General features: G+C 45.0%; 1 protein-coding gene across 1 annotated transcript in view; it reads right to left on the reverse strand.

The window, feature by feature from the left end:
- Window positions 1–7,836, reverse strand: part of LOC126355701 (ice-structuring glycoprotein-like) — a 45,331-nt gene extending 37,495 nt beyond the window's left edge. Inside the window, exons 1-2 of the mRNA XM_050006070.1 lie at window positions 7,738–7,836; window positions 943–1,764 (exon numbers count right to left, since the gene is read on the reverse strand). Of these exons, the coding sequence (XP_049862027.1) occupies window positions 943–1,764; window positions 7,738–7,749 (834 nt within the window). The 5' untranslated portion in view covers window positions 7,750–7,836. The remainder of the gene's footprint in view (window positions 1–942; window positions 1,765–7,737) is intronic.
- Window positions 7,837–16,087: the final 8,251 nt, after the last annotated feature.

The raw sequence follows: 16,087 nt of genomic DNA on the forward strand, positions 1-16,087 counted from the left end.
TTACTTTCCGTGTTAGAGCTCATTTTATTACTTCTCTTCAAATCAAATTAATCATGGAATGGCAACACACAGCAACAGAACGTACCAGCATGACTTCAAACACTTTGTTACAGGAAATGTTCAAAATGTCCTCCGTTAGCGAGGCTGATGCAGCCCTGGAGAATGGCGTATTGTATCACAGCCGTCCACAATACGAGCACGAAGACTCTCTACATTTGGTACCTGGGTTGCGTAGACAAGAGCTTTCAAATACCCCCATAAATGAAAGTCAAGAGGGTTGAGGTCAGGAGAGCGTGGAGGCCATGGAATTGGTCCGCCTCTACCAGTCCATCGGTCACCGAATCTGTTGTTGAGAAGCGCACGAACACTTCGACTGAAATGTGCAGGAGCTCCATCGTGCATGAACTGTAGAGCAATGAGTCGCATGTCAACACAAGCACCGAAGTTAACATAACCTTCCTTCAACTGGGCCAACTGACAGTGAATCGAGGAAGTACAGTACATATTGACGAAACTAAAATGAGCTCTAACATGGAAATTAAGCGTTTCCGGACACATGACCACATAACATCTTTTCTTTATTTGTGTGCGAGAAATGTTTCCTGAAAGTTTGGCCGTACCTTTTTGTAACACCCTGTATATCAGCTGGACCATCTCTTCAGTTGGGTACAAATTCTGCAGTAACTGTAAGGCACTAAGAGAATCGGAGCAGAGAAGATATCCATTGCCCCGAACATGATTCGTCCTGTCAATTAAATGCAATGAAAACATCCAGGAGGTCCTTATGAACAATCTCGTATAGGGCATGGGAAGTATAAAATGTAATGTGAAATAAAAGTATATGTAAGATGCCATCATTTTTTTATTAAAAAAGTGTATGTACAAGATAGGACAGGTGAGTTGCTGGTGATGGTTGCCCATCCGTGGGGCTGAACCAGTTCAGCCCAGGAGGGCGGCCTTGGCTCGGAGGTGTGCGATGGCTTCGGCGGACAGGCCCTCTGAGGCCAGCACGACTGGGGCGTGAGCAGCGTACGTCAGGGGGGCGGCAGCCACCGTGTGGTAGGCGAACGACCTGGCGGGAGACACGGCCACCACAGCGGGGGCGGAGTAGGCCACAGCCGCGGGGGCGGAGTAGGCGACGGCGGGGGCGGCCACAGCAACGGCGGGGGCGGGGGCGGCCACGGCTACTGCTGCGGGCGCTGGGGCCGGCTCGGGCTCCTCGGGGGCGGCGGCGGCGCGGGCGGCGGCCTCTGCGACGGCGGCGGCGTGGGCGGCCTTAGCCTCGGCCACCTCGGGGGTGTCTTCCACGGGCTTGGGGGCCTCGACGGCGGGGGCCTCGGGGGCGGCGGGGGCCACGGGCAGGTTGGTGGCGGCGACGCGGAAGCCGTTGACGGGGTCGGCGACGTAGTGGGCGCTCTGCACGACGCCGTTGGCGTCCACGTAGGAGTAGCCGCCGGCGACGGAGCCGTCGAAGGCGCGGGACTCAGACTTGGCGGACAGGGCGCCGCTGTAGCCGTAGCTGTACTGGCCCAGCTCGTCCTGCGCGTGGTACTGCGACGAGATGGAGACGGGCGCGACGACGGCGGCGGGGGCGGCGGCGTACGAGATGTGCGCGGGGGCGGCGGCCGAGTAGGTGACTGCCGCGGGGGCGGCGGCGGCGTACGAGATGGCGGGGGCGGCGGCGACGTGCGTCACGCCGTTCAGACCGCCGTGCAGGAAGCCCGGGCGGGCAGCGGCCGTGGCCAGGAGGGCGCTCACGACAACCTGCGGCGGAAAGATCCACGGTCACGACAAACAATAATATTCAAATGGTTCAAGTGGCTCTGAGCACTATGGGACTTAACGTTTGAGGTCATCAGTCCCTTAGAACTTAGAACTACTTAAACCTAACTAACCTAAGGACATCACACACATCCATGCCCGAGGCAGCATTCGAACCTGCGACCGCAGCGGTCGCGCGGTTCCAGACTGAAGCGCCTAGAACCGCTCGGCCACTACGGCCGATCAACAAACAATAGGTCCACACCTCTAGTCCTAACAATTAGCTGCCCTCCTGCACCTCTATACAGCCTTGGTAACATGGTTTCTCTTCTCCAGCACTTACTATTTCAGTTCGTACTGTTGTCAGTTTCCGCAGAAGAACAGTGTTCATGCATCTGAAACGTAGAAGATCCTGAGGAACACCCCGCAACTGAATGAAAAAGAATTCTGAGCTCAGAAGATTTTAAATCGAGAGATTCCTCCACTCATTATGGTACGAGCTGCTACCAATTATTAATAATACGCCTTTACTTCGAATTAATTTCAAAGACTGCGATAAATATGGGACTGTTCACGGTGACACTGTTGTCTATAGTAAAATATCTCCGTTTGATGATCGTGAAGAATTGCAGAGTGCAATGAACCGTAGGTCCGTTTAAATATGGATAAATTCAAGATCATGGGTATCAAAAACGAAAGAGCACCCGATAGTATGATACTATGTAATTAGTAGGAAACATATTCAGCACTTTGAATCGTATAAGTATTTGTAAGTAATACTAAGAAGCAATATGAAATGGGAAGATCACATAAAATCAGTATTAGGGAATGCGAGTAGAATGCACATTTGCTGGAACGTTTCTGCGTAAACGTAATGAATACATAAAGGAAATCGTATGGAAGACACTATTGTGGCCATTTCTATTGTTCCAGTGTTTGGAGTCCCTCTCAAGTAGGCTTGACAATAGGCATCGAAAAAATGCCCAGACACAGTCCTCTGGCAGTAAGAGGTCGTTATAGTCCATACGAAAGTGTAACAAAGAGAAAGACGATGTAGTTAGATGCATTAAGAGAATCTGTATTCGTAGATGGAAGTGTGGGCATTATGCTGGCAGAATTGTTTTCTCGCCTAGGGATCGTGGCACTAAGGTATGAGGGATTAAAGAACGCACAGAGCCATAGAGTCAGCCGTTTTTCTCACACTCAGTATTCGAATGTAATAGGCAGGAAAGACGAGAATTGTTACGATGGTTTCCTCCAGCAAGTACAGTAGTCGGTCTTGCGAAACATTTATGTAAAGGTTTCACCAGATGGCCAGTACTTGTATAAGTATTACCATTCGTTCGAGCCCGAAGGTTGTGCTCTGTTTTTATGTGTGTTAGTGTAATACTGTGTAACAAACAAGTAGGGCCTTCTCCCCCCCCCCCCCCCCCCCCCCCCGTCCCCGCTCCCCAGCGTCAAGCGTCTCTGCTATTTATGGACGGAGGTAATACGTGTTTGCGAAATTTGTGTGGTTTTGCAAAATTATGCAAATGAAACCAAGAAAGATGGAGTCAAAACATACCCTAGTCCCATTATCGATCATGAGCGACAAAGGAAGCATCAGATTTGACCGTCATCGCTTTTCCTGCACTTGACAGTGGACTTTTCTAACACCGCCAGCAATCGAAGAAGCTGTCTCCTGATCCACCGTCCTACATCTCCATCTACATGACTACTCTGCAATTCACATTTAAGTGCTTGGCAGAGGGTTCATCGAACCACAATCATACTATCTCTCTACTATTACACTCCCGAACAGCGAGCGGGAAAAACGAACACCTAAACCTTTCTGTTCGAGCTCTGATTTCTCTTATTTTATTTTGATGATCATTCCTACCTATGTAGGTTGGGCTCAACAAAATATTTTCGCATTCGGAAGAGAAAGTTGGTGACTGAAATTTCGTGAAAAGGTCTCGCCGCGACGAAAAACGTCTATGCTGTAATGACTTCCATCCCAACTCGTGTATCATATCTGCCACACTCTCTCCCCTATAACGCGATAATACAAAACGAGCTGCCCTTTTTTGCACCCTTTCGATGTCCTCCGTCAATCACACCTGGTAAGGATCCTACACCGCGCAGCAATATTCTAACAGAGGACGAACGAGTGTAGTGTAAGCTGTCTCTTTAGTGGACTTGTTGCATCTTCTAAGTGTCCTGCCAATGAAACGCAACCTTTGGCTCGCCTTCCCGACAATATTATCTATGTGGTCCTTCCAACTGAAGTTGTTAGTAATTTTAACACCCAGGTACTTAGTTGAATTGACAGCCTTGAGAATTGTACTATTTATCGAGTAATCGAATTCCAACGGATTTCTTTTGGAACTCATGTGGATCATCTCACACTTTTCGTTATTTAGCGTCAACTGCCACCTGACACACCATACAGCAATCTTTTCTAAATCGCTTTGCAGCTGATACTGGTCTTCGGATGACCTTACTAGACGGTAAATTACAGCATCATCTGCGAACAGTCTAAGAGAACTGCTCAGATTGTCACCCAGGTCATTCATATAGATCAGGAACAGCAGAGGTCCCAGGACGCTTCCCTGGGGAACACCTGATATCACCTGATATCACACTAGTGTGTGTTAGCATACTTTAGTATGGAGGCAAGATTTAGACTGAAACATGGTATCGTTTAGTAAACGACGGCGATATGCTGTTGACGACGCGCAACAGTTACTGTGAAGATATTTCAGGTGGCGCATACTGACTGGTGTTACTCAGACGACGATAGTATCATTATTAACCACTTTAAGGAGAAACCTCATAATGTATGTTCACATTGATGGGGTAGCGCTTATACTGCGAGAAGTACGGAGGTGAACATACCTATAAAACTTGATGCTGACGATTTCTACGCAACCTCCTCTCGCCCCCCTCCCCCCCGCCCTTGCCTAATAAGTACTGAGATACTGGGATTCAGGCCCTATTGTAGGCTGCGAATGCCTTCGGATGGACGATCCTCGCGGTTCACCCTGTCTCGAGATACAGATGCTACGACAATGATTCAGGTCAATTGAAAATCGGTGCGATGTGATTACGGGATATGCGTGTGTGTAAAGCTTCTCTGTGTTGTGTCTGCATTCCTTGATTGTCATCGTATGAGTGAAAAAAATGGAAACACACACTCAAATGAGACGGCCACTGGATCTTAAGTGTCGACCACAACGCGCGGCGTCTGAGCGCCGTCCTTGACTCGTTGTCGCACGAGCCAAGAGCCTTTTGGACTGACGTCTCGCTGCTGAAACTGGCGCGTCACCATCGCAGTAATGTATTCAGAAACCTAATCTCCAGGGACTGCCTGACAGGCTCTGGCTTCCGGCAAGGCGGTTTCTGACAGGCAGACGCTTTCCGCTCCGTTTCTCATTATTGAAGTAAGAACAGAACAGGAAACAGTTCACGAAGTTGATGAGCGGTAGCTACAGCGAGCCTCTTTCACACACAGTCGTATGAAACTTAACAGTGACAAAGAACAACCTCCGCGAAACTAGCTCTACAAGAACACGATACCAAGCCCGGCCTCTTACAGATAATCGCCAGTGTCGGAGTGACATTTACAATTTTACTATAACAGATAAAATTTTACATTCTCTTGCAGAGTTCTTCTATAAACTCAAACCGTAGTATGAATTCGATTTATCTCTCCATTTAAGTAGAAATTCTGTACTGCATCCGACAGTACATGAACTCATTCTCAAAAATTAGCTGCGAAGATTGGAGACATGTACACGAAACTATTGACGTATGGCCTGTGATGCACCCAGGGTGTATTCATCTCACGAGACTTACTGAGCAGATGCTCTCTCCCTTAATGAAGGAGAGATAAAATTAGTGAAATCAGATGCAGTTCACTACAAGGTGTACCATACCTGAAAGAGCAGCCTCACAAAACTTTCCCTCTTACTCACTCCTGAATGTAGATGACCTATCCGGTCTGACAGAGAAAGGATACAGAATCGATACGAAGAGCCGCGGTAGACACTCTGCTGAGAGTTCAGGCAAAACGAAAAAAGGACATTCAGTAATGTTACCTACTTGTATTTATGAAGTTATTTTTTTAAATATGGTGATATAATTTTGTAACGAAATCATGTTTAGAGAAAATGTGATGTTACTCTCGTGAAATCTTCTTCGGTAAATGTAAAGAACGCTCTCCAACTAAAACTGTCCGATTAAAAAGTTGACATACAAAATTCGCACACTGAGAGACGTTGCTGCCTCGAACAATACATTTAGCTGTACATGCTCTGATGTGTAAAAGTGAAATTTTGCTCGGAGGGTAAAAATTCAGAGTAACATCGTTAATCTCATCAGATAAATAAGGATCGCCTGGTGAAATGGTTAACGCAGAAAATATGGAATTGGAAGACTGATTTCCCAAGCCAAATAAGAATAACGTAAGGTCAAACGTATTTCACAATTCTCATGTGTGAATGCCTTAGTTTTAACAGAGGAGGAGAGAGACAGCAGGAAAAATCTGTGATAGTCATTAGAGTAATATTGAGACCATAGGAACAAACACGAAAAATTAGAACTGAAGACGAACAACTGTGTGCTCTGGTTACTAAGAATTCGAGACACGGATGTAGCTTTCACACCTATTTTGCAATCCACAGTTCGATGTAGTAATGATGGAAATAAAAGAAATATTCAGGACTGGGGTTAAATTTCAGAAAGATTCGCTGATGACATTGCTATCCTCGGTGAAAGAAATCAAGAATTATATGGCCTGCCGAATGAAAAAAGCAGGCAAAGGCGCGAGTGCTACGTATTCAAAAATGGCTCAAAAGGCTCTGAGCACTATGGGACTTAACATCCGAGGTCATCAGTCCCCTAGAACTTAGAACTACTTAAACCTAACTGACCTAAAGACATTACACACACCCATGCCCGAGGCAGGATTCGAACCTGCGAACGTAGTGGTCGCATGGTTCCAGACTGTAGCGCCTAGAACCGCTCGGCCACATCGGCCGGCTGCTACGGATTGAGAGTAAATTTAAGAAAGACAGAAGTAATGAGTAGTAGAAATTGCATTACCGATAATCTTCACATCAAAAATTGGTGACCACGAAGTAGAAGAAGTTAAGGGTTCCTGATACTTTGGAAGCAAAACAGTACAACGGTCGCAAATGGTTGAAATGGCTCTGAGCACTATGCGACTTAGTTTCTGAGGCCATCAGTCCCCTATAACTTAGAGCTACGTAAACCTAACTGACTTGAGGACATCATATACATCCATGCCCGAGGCAGGGGACGAACCTACGCGGTTCCAGACTGAAGCGTCTAGAACCGCACGCCCACACCGGCCGGCAATGGTTGCAACAAGGAACACATAAAAAGCAGGCTATAGACTGGCCCAGGTAAAAAGCAGTCGCCTAAGTATCAAACATGCCCCTTAATTTGAGAAAGAAATTTCTGAGAATGTACGTAACTGGCACGGCATTGTTTGGCGGTGAACGATGGACAGTGTGAAAATCTAAAAAGAAGTGAATCGAGGTGCTTGAGGTATGGTGCTTTTTAAGTATGAAGAAAATTAGATGGACTGTTAACATAAGAAAGGAAGAGATTCTCCACAAAATGTTCGAGGAGTGGAACGACGGCAAGAGGGAAGATGAGAATGATAGGATAAGTGTTAAGACGTCGAAGGACAGTTTCCGAGGAACTTGAGAGAGCAGTAGAGGTAAAAACTGCAAGGAAAGACTGGAATATAGCCAAGAAATAATTAAGGTCATTGAGAGCAAGTGCTGCGATGAGATGAAAAAGTTGTCACAGGAGAGGAATTCGTGACGGGCCGCATCACATCGGAACAGAAGACTGACGACCCAAGAAAACAACAGAGTTATTTTAGTTGCAAAGAGCGATTGCCGTACTCGCTGGTAAGGCACGAGCCGACCGCTAAGAGCACAGTAGGTGTGAGGCGCTACTTACGAAGATCTTCATGGCTGGGTGGTGCTGTGCGCTGCTGGTGCGGTCTGCTGAGCACTCGCAGAGGACCTGTGGCCCGGGATGCGCGCGCGCCGTATATATAGGGCGGCGGCGGCCTTGCCACGCCCGGGCTCTGTGACTCCTCCTCCGGTGCCGGCGACCTCGCGGGACATCCCAGTGGCTCCTGGGCGTGGGGCGACGCCGCACTCGGGCGCAGTTCGGCCCGGTGGCCCGGTCGGTAGCCACGTCCACACCCGCCAGCCGGAACGCCGCTCCGCGCGTTGCTCGCCTATTCGCTTTCGTCTGGTCCCAAATCCGCTCCGCGTATTTCGCTATGCGTCCGCGCTCGTATCTCTCGATGCCGTAACGCAGCTAAAAGTCTCCTGTAAAACTGCCTGCTCTTCCACCACGTACCGGTAAGAGCATATTCTCTCGTTACATGTACAGTCTACATTCCATTTGCTTTCCCAGAAACCCTGAACACCGCTCACGTGCATAACACTGTCCCGTCATAACAATCTTGTAGAGGGCTGTGATGTATGGGACAGACACAGCTTTACATTTTCATAATAACCCACTCGAGTTTTAATTGCTTCAGATAGGCATTGCCCTGTTGATGCTACACTACTGGTCATTAAAATTGCTACACCTCGATGATGACGTGCTACAGACGCGAAATTTAACCGGCGGGAAGAAGATGCTGTGGTATGCAAATGATTAGCTTTTCAGAGCATTCACACAAGGTGCGAGCCGGTGGCGACACCTACAACGTGCTGACATGAAGGAAGTTTCCAACCCATTTCTCACACACAAACAGCAGTTGACCGGCGTTGCATGGTGAAACGTTGTTGTGATGCCTCGCGTAAGAAAGAGAAATGCATACCATCACGTTTCCGACTTTGCACGAACAGTTCGACGACGTTTGCAGCAACATGGATTATCAGCTTGCAGACCATGGCTGCGGTTACCCTTGACGCTGCACCACAGACAGGAGCGCCTGCGATGGTGCACTTAACGACGAACCTGGGTGCACGAATGGCAAAACGTCATTTTTTTGGATGAATCCAGGTTCTCTTTACAACATCATGATGGTCGCATCCGTGTTTGGCAACATCGTGGTGAAGGCACATTGGAAGCGGGTATTCGTCATCGCCATACTAGCGTATCACCCGGCGTGATGGTATGGGGTGCCATTGGTTACACGTCTCGGTCACCTCGTGTTCGCATTGACGGCTCTTTGAACAGTGGACGTTACATTTCAGAAATGTTACGACCCGTGGCTCTACCCTTCATTCGATCCCTGCGAAACCGTACATTTCAGCAGGTTAATGCAGGACCGCATGTTTCAGGTCCTGCACGGGCCTTTCTGGATACACAAAATGTTCGAATGCTGCCCTGGCCAGCACATTCTCGAGATCTCTCACCAATTGAAAAGTGTGGTCAATGGTGGCCGAGCAACTGGCACGTCACCATACGCCCGTCACTACTCTTGATGAACTGTGTTATTGTGTTGAAGCTGCATGGGCAGCTGTACCTGTACACGCCATCCAAGCTCTGTTTGACTCAATGCCCAGGCGTATCAAGGCCGTTATTACGGCCAGAAGTAGTTGTTCTGGGTACTGATTTCTCAGGATCTATACACTCAAATTGCGTGAAAATGTAGTCACATGTCAGTTCTACCATAATATATTTGTTCAATGAATATCCGTTTATCATCTGTATTTCTTCTTGGTGTAGCAATTTTAATGGCCAGTAGTGTATGAGGTAAGATGATAGGAGTATTGACTACAACAGCGTTAGAGTCTCCTTCTCGTAAACAATTTTAGTCTACCAGTACACGTAATGATGAATTTTTAGAATATTCGCAAAGTATTCGCGAAGAGCACCAAACACTGTCGAGTCACCTCTTATGCGCGTCATCAACGTTCGCTTATTTAAAGCTGTGTCTATGGTATTATGAATAGGAATTGAGATTTAGACTGACCACGTACTTCCACAAACACACATGAAACATCTCTCACAACTATCGACAAAGGAGTCCGTTGTATACAGGGTGGTCCATTGATAGTGACCGGGCCAAATATCTCACGAAATAAGCACCAAACGAAAAACCTACAAAGAACGAAACTCGTCTAGCTTGAAGGAGAAACGAGATGGCGCTATGGCTGGCCCGCTAGATGGCGCTACCTTAGGTCAAACGGGTATCAACTGCGTTTTTTAAAATAGGAACACCCATTTTTATTACATATTCGTGTGGTGCGTAAAGAAATATGAATGTTTTAGTTGGACCACTTTTTTCGCTTTGTCGTAGCTGGCGCTGTAACAGTCACAAACATATGGTTCCTATTTAGAAAAACGCAATTGATATCCGTTTGACCTATGGCAGCGCCATCTAGCGAACCAACCATAGCGCCATCTGGTTTCCCCCTTCAAGCTAGACAACTTTCGTTCTTTGTAGTCTTTTCGTTTGATGCTTATGTCGTGACATATGTGGCCCATCACGATCACTGAACCACCCTGTAATCTGTGTTTCTGACAAAGCTCTCTTCTTCTCAATACGTAAATCACTGAATTAAATGAATAATTTCAAAAATAATATCGAAGATTTTCCTGTCTTCAACTCCAATGAGAAAAGACATTAGCCGAGTAGCAGGGATGATGACAATAATTAATTGCTTCAATTTAAATCACCTCCGTTGAGCACAAGGAGATTCTATATGTATTTCCAAAAAACAGTAAACAAAATTCCTTTCCTCACATAAAGGTAGCCGGCCGAGATGGCCGAGCGGTTCTAGGCGCTTCAGTCCGGAACTGCGCGACTGCTACGGTCGCAGGTTCGAATCCTGCCTCGGGCATGGATGTGTGTGATGTCCTTAGGTTAGTTAGGTTTAAGTAGTTCTAAGTTCTAGGGGACTGATGACCCAGATGTTAAGTCCCATAGTGCTCAGAGCCATTTGAACATAAATGTCGATTCTTCGACAGAACGTCACAATCTGTTTAAAATATCCTGTATAGACCTCTCTTGATTTCCTTGCTTTGTAAAAATAAAATATATCATTCGATGAAAAATAAGCTTCGTACTCCCAATAACTCAGTTCATTACTATCGGATAATAATATTCAGCTCCACATAAAATAATATCTTCGACTTCCTGTCAACATTAAACTCTTATTAATACGAATTTATCTTGCACACAGAAATTAACGACACTGGCAGTGAATCTCAATACGGCTTAATTTTTGAATCCAAATTATTTTTAGAATCATTTTAAAAATTCCTATTCAGTTTCTGTGACATTGATAGGAAGATTACAGGAGCAATACGCGAGCGCTTCTCTGAGGAACGATGGCCTTCGTCGCATTGCAGATGGTGGCCAGACACTCGACAGCACTGTTCGGTCCTCGCAGGCGTCAAAGTTTCTCACAAAAATCAGTCGTTCCACGAAAATTTTCAAACAAATTCTGTAGATACGTAGCAAACATGTATTTCAATACGTAATAAAGCTTGCCAAGTGCTTAGTATGTGGACTTGGTCGACTGCTGCAAATAGTGAGTTTTAAAGACAGGTACGTGACGCTGTATGTATCTGGCGTCCTCTTTGTTCTCGGGGTCGGGCTACTTGCTTGTAAACTGGACAACACGGTTTCGAGTCCTACATACGATATAAGTGTCCCTTTTGAATGTGCCGTTGCTGACTGTGTTTTACGTGGGCAAAATACTAAAATCTGTTGTAATAAACAAATACAGATATCTGTGTTGAGTAATTTCGAGACAATCTGACTCCAATACTTACGTGACTGCTGTAAGCCTTCCAGATATGAAAGTCGTATTGTAGAAAAATAAAGGACTGGAACGAGCGAACAAGTCTACTTGTGGAGACGAGCATCTCTGTCTATCGCTTATTCTATGGATTCATATATCACATCTTTCTCATACAAGCACTCAATTTGTTGGGTATTGGAGGCTTCACAAAAATATCAACGTTATCAATTTAAAATATATTTACCTTGAAACTTATTTTTCTTGTATCTACCCTTTTCTTTACCTCCAAATTCTGAACCAATGGAGTACATTATACGCGTCAAGAAATGCAAACGATTAAAATCAAACTATACTGTAGCAGCCATAGTATAACAGTCAAAATACTGTGCGTTTGACTCTTTTACTCTAATGAAGTCAAAGCAAAGCTGTGTAATAGACCAGTACGGGATAGTGAACTCTTGCCCTCCTGCCTCGTTCATGTTTTAGTTCATGTTTTCCTCGTACATCTATTTTAGTCCAACTAATACTTGTAATACATCACTTAATTCCATCTCTCAGTGTACAACACTTCCCCAGCTAAAAGAAAAAAGTAAGTGCTGAGGTCAACAAAATTTTTCTCTGGAACAATGTAAAATTGTACTCACAATAAAAAGTGTTTCGCGCACTTAGAAAATTATCTGACTCATTAGTTCAGTCAAATCAACCACATTTTAGAAAAAAATTTCATGGTGGTTTGATGTATCTACCATCTCTGATAAAATACCAGAGTGGTTTTCTTGCAGATCCTGACCACTTGTATCGATCATTAGTTCTGTATCTGCGCTACTCGGTTTGTTGCTTCAGTAAGAGCTACTGTTAAAAATGACATCTACCCTCAGTTTTTAAGAAAGGTCTGTAACAAAACAAAATTGTGATGGAAGGTCTCTAAGAAATGGTAATAACACCAGCTCGTTTTGGAAGATGTTTGTTCTAGATGTGATACGTGGTACGAATGCAAAATGAGCATTGTTTTATAAACACCTCAATCGATTCTCCATTCTGCTTGACTTTATTAATATTTTCATTTAAATCAGTAGAGTCCTTAATTAACCATGCATTCCTGGTGTTATTATAATACCGTTTACTTGTCTTTTATTCGATGCATTAATATCCTTTAAGGTATTGTGTATCTAATATGAGGAAGTCTATTCCCTCTTCCGTTTAATATACGATTACTGTCTCACTAAATTATCTTCCACTAGTCTAAAAAAGTCTGAATACAATTTGTTTTTTAATCATGTGTGCACTCTACTGCTTCTGACGTAAAACAGTTAACATCTCTTGTATGTGATAACCTTCTCGAAAGCTGACACATCGGACATTGTGAAACTATTACAGTAATTTAAATGACGTTTCAGTCTGAATGTAGAAAACAAGACAGTTCATAAGTGACCATATTTGATGCAATACGAAACTGTCGAGATTATTATCAACATGAATATCATAGAATATCATACAACAAACAGCTCCAAACGCCCTGGAACTTGTTCAGAAGTCCCTCCGACATTCTTTCTTGACTAAGGAAAGGAAATGAAATGATCCTCTGATTTATAATAAAATTTATAATAAATCTTCTGGGACAAAACTGTTCCTCAGCAATATGTGAGAACCTTTAACATTCTGAAGAGTGCTAGAGGGAATAGGAAACACTTGCATCTGCGTTAACTATTATTTAGTTTCCGTTATGTTCTCACTGCGGTCCTAAGAGGATAAGTGTGAAAATGGATGGGCCGAGTCAAACCTTACAACAGTCTCTTGCGAAAATAGATTTTCGGAATGTTGAGGGCAACCAACAGACATATTAGCTGCTGGTATTTGCGGTGGATATAAAGGGTGATCATACTTACACAGTCCTCGCCATCAACGACGCAGTCCTTATACAATCTGCCTTAGGCTGTTCAGTAATCCAACTTCGCCGTCACCGCAGTGGGGCACTTCGAGAGGAAGGGTCGTACCAGTTTCTCATAAACGACTTCTTTCATAGACAAACAAATACCGTAATGGGACAGCCTTTCCTTTATTTGTGCGAGACTGCTGTAGTGGTTTCACATTTTATAACTTCTAGATATTTAGGCTATCACTAACTGCGGCGTTGTTCTCGAACCATTTTGGGAATTTTCTATTTACGCAAATAGTATTACAGTCAGCTCGTCAGTTCGGTATTGTTATCGTTATCTTGGACATTCGAAAGATTTTCAAGAAACAAAAAAATTGTTGTTCATGTAAGTCACATTTTGGAGCACGTGTCCGAATTTACAGGGTGTTTCAAAAATGACCGGTATATTTGGAACGGCAATACAAACTAAACGAACAGCGATAGAAATACACCGTTTGTTGCAATATGCTTGGGACAACAGTACATTTTCAGGTGGACAAACTTTCGAAATTACAGTAGTTACAATTGTCAACAACAGATGGCGCTGCGGTCTGGGAAACTCTATAGTACGATATTTTTCACATATCCACCATGCGTAGCAATAATATGGCGTAGTCTCTGAATGAAATTACCCGAAACCTTTGACAACGTGTCTGGCGGAATGGCTTCACATGCAGATGAGATGTACTGCTTCAGCTGTACAATTGTTTCTGGATTCTGGCGGTACACCTGGTCTTTCAAGTGTCCCCACAGAAAGAAGTCATAGGGGTTCATGTCTGACGAATAGGGAGGCCAATCCACGCCGCCTCCAGTATGTTTCGGAGAGCCCAAAGCAATCATACGATCATCGAAATATTCATTCAGGAAATTAAAGACGTCGGCCGTAAGATGTGGCCGGGCACCATCTTGCATAAACCACGAGGTGTTCGCAGTGTCGTCTAAGGCAGTTTGTACCGCCACAAATTCACGAAGAATGTCCAGATAGCGTGATGCAGTAATCGTTTTGGATCTGAAAAATGGGCCAATGATTCCTTTGGAAGAAATGGCGTCCCAGACCAGTACTTTTTGAGGATGCAGGGACGATGGGACTACAACATGGGGCTTTTCGGTTCCCCATATGCGCCAGTTCTGTTTATTGACGAAGCCGTCCAAGTAAAAATAAGCTTCGTCAGTAAACCAAATGCTGCCCACATGCATATCGCCGTCATCAATCCTGTGCACTATATTGTTAGCAAATGTCTCTCGTGCAGCAATGGTAGCGGCGCTGAGGGGTTGCCGCGTTTGAATTTTGTATGGATAGAGGTGTAAACTCTGGCGCATGAGACGATACGTGGACGTTGGCGTCATTTGGACCGCAGCTGCAACACGGCGAACGGAAACCCGAGGCCGCTGTTGGATCACCTGCTGCACTAGCTGCGCGTTGCCCTCTGTGGTTGCCGTACGCGGTCGCCCTACCTTTCCAGCACGTTCATCCGTCATGTTCCCAGTCCGTTGAAATTTTGCAAACAGATCCTTTATTGTATCGCTTTTCGGTCCTTTGGTTACATTAAATCTACGTTGAAAACTTCGTCTTGTTGCAACAACACTGTGTTCTAGGCGGTGGAATTCTAACACCAGAAAAATCCTCTGTTCTAAGGAATAAACCATGTTGTCCACAGCACACTTGCACGCTGTGAACAGCACACGCTTACAGCAGAAAGACGACGTACAGAATGGCGCACCCACAAACTGCGTTCTATTCTATATCTTTCACATCACTTGCAGCGCCATCTGTTGGTGAAAATTGTAACTACTGTAATTTCGAAAGTTTGTCCGCCTGAAAATGTACTGTTGTCCCAAGCATATTGCAACAAACGGTGTATTTCTATCGCTGCTCGTTTAGTTTTTATTGCCGTTACAAATATACCGGTCATTTTTGAAACACCCTGTATGTGGAAACAATAATGTGCGCATCAACAACACTACCTTTGTAATACTCATACGAGAAGATAGCATCAGTAGGAAAAGTGAAATAAAGGAGAATAATGATCCAGTCGCACGAGCTACACGTCAGTACATGAAGCCATTGAATATGAACCTGTCTCGTTGTCGAGATGTGTACGTACTATCAGCGAACATTCCCGGTCCTACTGAGTTGTGCTAAATCACTTACGACCTGGCTGTATAGCCATGCACGCTAACGGGGACACGAGACGACTATCCGGCCCCAGTGGAATCTGCTACACTCAATAACGACGAGGATTGTAGCCGAGTCAGCGTAAATTGATCCCTGAATAATGATCATAGAATAACGAGCGGGAAAATGCTGCTGTCGGAACACAAAAGGCGAATATACTCATGTTTAAAAGACTCTGACTCTAAAGTAGTGTAAGGCTGCCTCAGTCCTCCTTCCTCGGCACCTTTAAAAATATTCCCAAAAATTTTTGCAAGTGAACATATTCACGCTCCTTTTTAATACGCGAATTGCTTGTCACTCCGGTAAGTCCCCCTAATTGTAATTCGCTTACACCAACTATTCCATCGCTGTAAGTCACTCATGCCCATCCACTAGCACTTGTCCACTCTCATTCACACCTTCAGTCCAACTCATTGTCATTATCTCTTTGTGTCTCTCTGTCACTGTCTCCTGAGTCACAGCCAAGTCTCCATCGTTCTGTCCTACTAGTAACGCCTCCAT

The sequence above is a fragment of the Schistocerca gregaria genome, chromosome 3, assembly GCF_023897955.1.
Source record: "Schistocerca gregaria isolate iqSchGreg1 chromosome 3, iqSchGreg1.2, whole genome shotgun sequence".
NCBI lineage: Eukaryota > Metazoa > Arthropoda > Insecta > Orthoptera > Acrididae > Schistocerca > Schistocerca gregaria.